Source organism: Octopus bimaculoides, chromosome 1 (assembly GCF_001194135.2).
Source record: "Octopus bimaculoides isolate UCB-OBI-ISO-001 chromosome 1, ASM119413v2, whole genome shotgun sequence".
NCBI lineage: Eukaryota > Metazoa > Mollusca > Cephalopoda > Octopoda > Octopodidae > Octopus > Octopus bimaculoides.
In genome coordinates, this window is record NC_068981.1 from 132,871,772 (window position 1) to 132,880,640 (window position 8,869).

Genomic DNA, 8,869 nt, shown 5'->3' on the forward strand with positions numbered 1-8,869 from the left:
AACCACACTGCTATGCCTATACCTGAATGATATTTTCAGACTGAATACAGAAAATGATTTAATCCTTTACCTACCGGTGATCTCATATGAGATCACTTAAAAATTACAAATTTCATAATTATCTGTCAATATTTACACATATCTAACCTTTTTGCTATATCTACTAGGTATATTTCTCTGATATTCAAATGAGGTTTGCTAATTTTTCACCCAATATCTCGCTTATTTCTATTTAAAATGTTATTTTGAAATGTTATTTTGATCATTTCAGCATGTTTCTAAGGCTGTTTTATGCTAGAAATCAAAGTTTCACAAAAAAATTCCAGTTAATAGAATTACGAGAGGTAATGGGTTAATCTATGACATGCTATCTATTGCAATACTTCCCAGAATTTGGATAACTCCATGTGATCTGTTTTCAGAATCTTTAAGACATGGTTTAATGTCTGTATATAATTTTGCAGGTCATACATAAATGTTTATATTATCTATTATTATGATCAGATTCAAGTCATGAAGTGTCTCTTTCTATAATTTAGTGGAGCTCATCTTGCATCCTTGGATCTTTTTGACAATCTATTAGGACCCTTCCTTTCCCAGGATAGTTTGTGTTCCCTCAACAAAATTCAAACCCACAACTGAGAAATCTGCTAACTATATACAGGGCAATGCAAAAATCCCTTTCACATATTTCTGTTTTTTTAATTTAAAAAAATTTTTTTTTTATGAGCCCAGCCTTAGTAGTAATTGGAAAGGTTGGTCATTAGTAAATGAACAGATCTCTGTTTGTAGCTTTCTTGTAAAATTAGGTTTACATGCCATCCTCCTTTATGATTTTATGCTAAAAGTCAAGAAGTTAGGAGGGATCTAGACAGTTATCTTTCAATGAAACTGTTTGGTCCTCAAGATCGTGGAAGTTCTTAAACTGAGCTTGTAGATTTAAATTGTTTGAAAATCTTGTGGATGGTGACATGGCTTGGAAGTTTCCAAATTTTAGGATTTTTTTGGCAGTTTTTCAGGAAATGACTATTCTCTCATCAAATGATAATGTCATTTTTCTAAAATATATAAAACAACATATAAATCAAAAATATTTAGAACAAAGCAAAAATGGCATTAAAAACATAAAAGCTGGGTTCAGTCCCACTGTATGACCTTGAGCTGACCAACACTGTGTGAGTGGATTTGGTAGATGAAACTGTATGGAAGCCCATTGTATGTGTGTGTGTGTGTGTGTGTGTGTGTGTGTGTGTGTGTTTGTACTCTTTGTGTTGATTTGTTTATGCTCTTGTAACTTTACAGTTCATAAAAAACAACTGATAGAACAGGTACCAGGCTTTAAAATAGAATAAATACTGGGGTTGATTTGTTTGACTAAACCTTTCAATGTTGTGCCCCAGTATGGCCACAGTCCAATGACTCAAACAAAAATATCTTTTAGCTTCTGAAGGGACTTGTGAATAACCCTGTGTATTGTGTTTCTGAAACTGGACCCTAAAATTTCCAAAATTGTCAAATAGAAACTTTATATATGATGTTTAATTTGATTTCAAAATAATGATTTTTCTTGATTTTAATTTCAGAACCACATTTCAAGCGTAACAACATTGTGATCAGTTTCAAAAATAATGTCACAGAAGAATATCAAAACTTCAACATTATAGAGAGTTTGAAGTTTGGGAAGTTATGTGAACATTCAAAAGAACACATTTTGATTGATGTAGGTTTTTAGTGATTTTGTTCTGCTTCTTTTTTGACATTCAAACCCATTGATTGTAACCCACAACAGCACAGAAAAGTGTTCCTGTATCTAATATGTAAGCTGGTATCTCGGACAGTTTTGGTGGTAGTGATGATATCATGATGGCTTTGGTATCTTATTGACGTTAATTTTTATTCACCTTTTGAGAGATGAAAACTAAAGTTGATCTCATAACTGTCTTTTCTATAAAGCTCATTTCAAGAGCTTATCAACATGATTGCTCTTTGATCAGGATACATGCTTCTTCTTAGGCATGAGAACTCTCACCTCCTCTGCCATTAATCTTGCCATAATGTAGGAAGATGTATAGTAAGGAATACATTATTATACATATCAGTTTACTTGAGCCAAGTTATGAATGCCACAAATGTCATGAAAGCGGAAGTGTTTACATAGTTGCAAAACTTGTTCAAAGCAGCAATCAAATCTCTCCATGTCTGCCTTACTGATTTACATTCATAAATCATTTATTTTAAGTTTTAACTCCTAGAAATAATGATAAAATGGTTTCTTCAGTTGTTTTTTCTCCATTCCATAACTTTGTTCAATACAGGCAAACTATGACAGTCTCCAGAATGATTAGTTATCTGAAATAACAGATTTTTCCACTCCTTAAAGTAACCAAACTTCATGACTGTATGCTTGGATTATATAGTGCATATAATTTGGTAGAAGTACAGCTAACCTGAAGGACATATATTTTCGCTCAAGTACAGCTGACCTGAAGCACACAGCTTTACTCAATACAGAAATCCTGAAGCCAGTCATGGCTCTGCTCAGGTACATCTAACATGAAACTCACCATAACTTTGTTCAAGCTTACAGTTAATCTGTGACATATATAACATGACTCAAGGGCAACTGACCTGGGCACCCAACAATAACAGCTACTCATGTATGGTAGTCTTTAGGATGGCATTGACTAAGGATTCCTAAATGTTCACTAGCTACCATGAGCTTTGCTTGCTAAAACCCTTGCTGGTCTTGGGATTGTTATCTTTGCCATATAACATTGGCACTTTAACATTAGTGAGGTTGTAATGATGTGTATTGGCAAAATTGAGCTGAACAGAAAAACTGGAAATGCATATGTCATGAAGAGAAGTAGAGATAAACATATTGACTTTGTCATTGTTTTCACCATTATTCTTTAATGAATAAATGCCTTCCTAATTATGTGATGTCAGCATGCCATCTCAAATCACACTGACATTCTTCTCTTCAGTTCAAGTTATTTGGATAGGTGTAATCTGTATTTGGATTATGACATGGTAAACAGTAAGGTAATCCTTATTTAGATTATAAACAATTAGGTTATCCATATTTGGATTATGACATGATGAACCATAAGGTAATACATGTTTAGATATATGATAATTAATAAGGTGATCCATAATTGGATAACAATATGATAAATACTAAAGTAATCTGCATTTGGATTATGACATGATATACAATAAGATAATTCATATTTATCTGCAGTGTGTTTAAATGGTTAAATAGTCATTTTAAATTGTCACTAGCTAATCATTCTTTGTGTTTATGATATTTTTCCTTGGATGTTGTTCTAGAATAAATACTTCTTGGTGTCTGATCGACCTGTGGATTTTGAAGGAAAACCGTTGAAAGAATCTGCAATATTCAGTTCGTACTGGAAAGCTAATCACCTGCCTTTGTATGGAATGGCTCAGCCAAACACTGCTAACCTGAAGAAAATTCTAGAAATGCTTTTGGCACACAGTAAACCAGTAAGTTTGAGATTGTCTCACGACAGATCTTTCATCTTTTACATTTAACATTTTGCTTGTTTCAGTCATTGGACTGTGGACATACTGGAGCATTGCCTCGGAGGGTTTATTAGTCCAGCGGTTCTCAGCCATTTGTTATCTACGGACCCCTTTGATTACTATTCTATTCTTGTGGACCCTCTTATTTTGTTTTCCACATATTCACTTGTGTAGGTTTGTAATAGCATTCTCTGAAAGAATGTGTTCCAGTGGCTGGAAACTTGCAGAACTATGTAAAATGTTTGAGAAACAACTTATCTGTCTCTTGCAATAAATACATCTCAAGCAAAAAATTTTTCCTGGACTCTTAAAATACTATTGTCAATCTTCTATTTACTAGTTTACTTGTGTGGACCCCCCAAAATTCTTATATGGACCCCCATAGCTCATATGGACCCTGGTTGAGAACCGCAGGTTTAGTTGAACATATCAACCCTAGTACTTATTTGTTAAGTTTGGTACATATTCTGTTAGTATTTTTTGCCAAACCACTTAGTTACTGGGTTGCAAAAAAAAACAAAAAACAATAGCTGTTGTCAAGCAGTGGTAAGGGGACAAACACAAACACACACATACATACATACATGCATACATACATACATATGTATATAGATATTAATATATGATAATAATGATGATATATATGTATATATATGTATATATTATATGTATCATCATCATCATCATCATCATCATCGTTTAACATCCGCTTTCCATGCTAGCATGGGTTGGACGATTTGACTGAGGACTGGTGAACTAGATGGCTACACCAGGCTCCAATCTGATTTGGCAGAGTTTCTACAGTTGGATACCCTTCCTAACACCAACCACTCCGAGAGTGTAGTGGGTGCTTTTACGTGCCACCGGCACGAAGGCCAGTCAGGTGGTACTGGCAACAGCCACGCTCAAAATGGTGTATTTTACATGCCACCTGCACAGGAGCCAGTTCGGCGTCACTGGCAACAATCTTGCTCGAATGTCTTTTCACATTCCACTGGCACAAGTGCCAGGAAGGCGACGTTGGTAACGATCACGCTCACCTCAAATATTTCCCTGAAGGAAGGCCTTCCTCTCCCTGGTCTTGTTGACTTTGAATTGTCATCAGTGCTTCTGTAAGCTTCTGTAACTTTATTTTTTCTGGGTAGGGCTGTTGGCCTCTACTCTTTGACCTGTCCAGCATGGGAGGCTCTACCAAGAGCTTCCACTCTGTTGGCGTAGACCTCAGGGTCAGTGAAATGCACAAGCCATCACACTGCAACAAGGAATGAATCTTGTGGTGGATCCATTCATTTTGGCATTGTCTTGTACTTGTATCAGCCATTAGACTGTGGCCATGCTGGGGCACTGCCTTGAAGAATTTTTAGTTGGAGGGATTGATCCCAGTACTAAATTTTTTAAGCCTCATACTTATTCTATCAGTCTCTTTTCGCTGAACTGCTAAGTTACAGGGGACATAAATACACCAACACCAGTTGTCAAGTGGTGGTAGGGGACAAACACTGACAGAAAGACACACGCATGTACGCACGCACACACACACACACACACACACACACACACACACACACGTACACACATATATATATGATGGGCTTCTTTTCAGTTTCTGTCTATCAAATCCACTCACAAGGTTTTGGTCAGGCTATAGTAGGAGTCACTTGTACAAGGTGAGGTGCATACAGTGGGACTGAACCCAGAACCATGTGGTTGAGAAGCAAACTTCATACCACACAGCCATGCCTGTAATTTATTAACATTAGAGTAACTCTTTCTACTGATTTACCAAAGGAAAAATAGTAAAATGTACATTCTTGAGAATGTGACTATTGATACTGGTATGGTATGTGGTGAAGAAGGTCACTTTGTACTCACAAGGTTTTGGAATCAGTTCCATTGCATGGCACTTTAACTTTTTAGCGTTCAGATTCTTTTCTACTCTAGGCACAAGGCCTGAAATTTTGGAGGAGGGTGCCAGTCAATTAGATCGACCCCAGTACACAACTGGTATTTAATTTATCAACCCCGAAAGGATGAAAGGCAAAGTGGACCTCAGTGGGATTTGAACTCAGAACGTAAAGACAGACGAAATACTGCATGCTAACATTTCTGCTTGCTCACCGTCTTTAGCATTCAGATTACCTAGTCAGATGTAGTTCCTATATATCAACATTGTTTGAATTAATCATGCATTATCTTGTAGTTTTGAGAGTTTGATAATGCAGTTGTTTATCTTTAGAATGACAATTCAAGAGTAGGTGTGAGAGGCTGGATATGGACAATTTGAACAGACAGAATGTTTGGGTTAGATATGGTCATTTTAAATACTAAAGGATTAAGTAAGCATCTGTACTGTAGTCCCTGGCTGACCAATGGCTTATGAGTGAATTTGATTGAGGGAAAATACCGGAAGCTTTTAACAACCTACTCTCTGAGTGGTTGGCGTTAGGAAGGGCATCCAGCTGTAGAAACTCTGCCAAATCAGGCCGGAGCCTGGTGTTGCCATCCGGTTTCACCAGTCCTCAGTCAAATCGTCCAACCCATGCTAGCATGGAAAGCGGACGTTAAACGATGATGATGATGATGATATATAAAAAAAGGCAAAAAAACCTCTGTCAATTGAAAAGTAGATAAGGGTTGGTATAGAAACAGTATCCAATCACAAAACCTTGCTTTAAATCCTCTCTGTCTAACCCATACAAACACCGAAAAATACACATTCAAATGAAGGAACGACTGATTCTTGAGAAAAGAAAATAACTGCTTCAATTCAGAGTAAATGTGATGTCTTCTGTTGTAGGTTTTGCTACTTAATCTGAGAGAAGAACCAGTTTTTGTACTGGCAGTCAACCAACATGCTGAAAATGCTGTGTCTTATTCAATTCGGACAAAGGAAGAAGTGCATGATTGCATTGTTACAGGATTAACTGAGAAAGAGGCCAATGAACATGAACTGACACTTCGCAAACAGGTATCTCACTTTGCTTTTCTAATTATGTTAATGTCCCCTGTTAATTTTGAATATTATGATCATAATGTATGTTAGTTGAGGGCTCATGACCTAGTGGTTAGGATGTTGTGCTCAATATTGTGAGATTATGCTTTTAATTCCTGGATTGGGTGGTGAGTTGTGTTCTCAAGTAAAACACTTCATCTCAACTTGTTCTGTAATCACTTCAACTCCTGACATGTGGTACAATGTGCACCTGTTCAAGTGATGCTGATTTGATGGAGAGATTGAGCTAATGTACAGCATAAACGTTTAATCAATCACTATAAACAAATCATTTGTGCAGGTTGCTCAGCAAGAAAATGCAGAACTGGTTCTACCATTGGAATATGTTAGAGAGAGACTATCGGTCTATGTATATGAAGGAAATTATGATTTCATTCATTCACACAGGCATACATGCTAACATGCATGCACACATACATACCTACAACAAATACAAGCACACATAAACAGAAGATAGTTATTAAATAGGCGCAGGAGTGAGTGGTTGTGTGGTAAGTAGCTTGTTTACGAACCACATGGTTCCGGGTTCATTCCCACTGCGTGGCACCTTGGGCAAGTGTCTTCTACTATAGCCTTGGGCCGACCAAAGCCTTGTGAGTGGATTTGGTAGAAGGAAACTGAAAGAAGCCCACCGTATATATGTATATATATATATATGTATGTGTGTGTATATGTTTGTGTATCTGTGTCCCCCCAACATTGCTTGACAACCGATGGTGGTGTGTTTAGGTCCCTGTAACTTAGCGGTTCAGCAAAAGAGACTGATAGAATAAGTACTAGGCATCCAAAGAATAAGTCCTGGGTCAATTTGCTTGACTAAATGCGGTGCTCCAGCATGGCTGCAGTTAAACGACTGAAACAAGTAAAAGAGTAAATACCTGATCAACAGGTGAGATAAGGCAGGATGCCTCTAATACAGGAGTTCCCAACTCAGAACACAAAGAGAGATGAAATGCTGCTAAGCATTTTGCTCAGCATGTTTACCACCTTAATGCATAACTCAGTATTGGTTTCAAATTGTAGCACAAGGCCAGCAAGTTCAGGGCAAGGGGTTAAGTTGCTTACATCAACCCCCAATACTCAACTGGTATTTATTTTATCAACCCTGAAAGGACGAAAGGCAAAGCTGACTTGGTGGAATTTGAACTCAGAGCATAAAGACAGACAAAATGTCACTAAGCATTTTGCCTGTGTGCTAACGATTCTGCCAAGCTCACCACCTTAACCTATTACCTCCCATAATTCTATTAACTGGAATTTTTTTTATGAAACTTTGATTTCTAGCATAAAACAGCCTTAGAAACACGCTGGAATGATTAAAATAACATTTCAAAATAACATTTTAAGTAGAAATAAGCGAGATATTGGGTGAAAAATTAGCAAACCTCATTTGAATATCAGAGAAATATACCTAGTAGATATAGCAAAAAGGTTAGATATGTGTAAATATTGACAGATAATTACGAAATTTGTAATTTTTAAGTGATCTCATATGAGATCACTGATAGGTAATGGGTTAATGTTTAACTCAAAATTAATATCTGACATATACAAATCAGTGTGAATGCTAAAATTTTTGGATTCTTTCACAGGTTTTAAGATATGCTGCGACAAGCGACAGCTTTGATTTCCCCTTTTACAACTGCCCAGACGAAGAACCTTACATTTACAATGTACAGTATGAAGATTTCCTCATTACATCCAACGAAATGTATTCCAGGTTACAGTTTGAATATGCAGGTCTCAGGTAAGCATAATGTGTACCCAGTAAGCTTAAATAGTACTACCTACTTGTTTTAACCATTTACTTGCAATTTCTCTTTGTAGTTGCTAAACATGCTAGAAAAAGCAGCCAAAAATTTTACTAAAATCACACTGTGGTCATGACTGTGGCTATTGTTGTGCTCATGCTTGTGTTCATGTTTGTGTAAGTGGTTACAGTTGTGGTTGTGCATGTGGTCATGCTGTGGGTGTCTTTGTGCTCGTTGTTGTAGTCTTGCTCTTGCTGGTGGACGTTCTCCTCCTCCTCCTCCTCCTCCTCATCTTCGTGCTCATGCTTTTATCTGAAATTATATTAGTGGATAATGTTATATGAAACATATATGAAACCTGAGGAACAAAGGCTGGATGGTCATGGCTGGAAAGTTATCAATCATAGATCTGTTCAGAGAGAGAGCTGTCATGGGGTTAAACAGCAACACTCTTTTGCAAATTGTGAATCGTAACATGCACTTATACACACACACTCACACACAAATATATAGCCTCCTTCTCATCCACATTGTCTTCCTCCTCCTCCTCCTCCTC

The 8,869-nt window shown here is 37.0% G+C and overlaps 1 protein-coding gene across 5 annotated transcripts in view; it reads left to right on the plus strand.

Moving 5' to 3' along the window:
• LOC106870290 (paladin) overlaps positions 1-8,869 on the plus strand; it is a 141,597-nt gene that overhangs the window by 100,496 nt on the left and 32,232 nt on the right. For all 5 annotated transcript variants that reach the window (XM_014916313.2, XM_014916314.2, XM_014916312.2 and 2 more), the window contains exons 3-6: positions 1,584-1,720; positions 3,334-3,510; positions 6,347-6,517; positions 8,155-8,309. In XM_014916313.2, the coding sequence (XP_014771799.1) occupies positions 1,584-1,720; positions 3,334-3,510; positions 6,347-6,517; positions 8,155-8,309 (640 nt within the window). The remainder of the gene's footprint in view (positions 1-1,583; positions 1,721-3,333; positions 3,511-6,346; positions 6,518-8,154; positions 8,310-8,869) is intronic.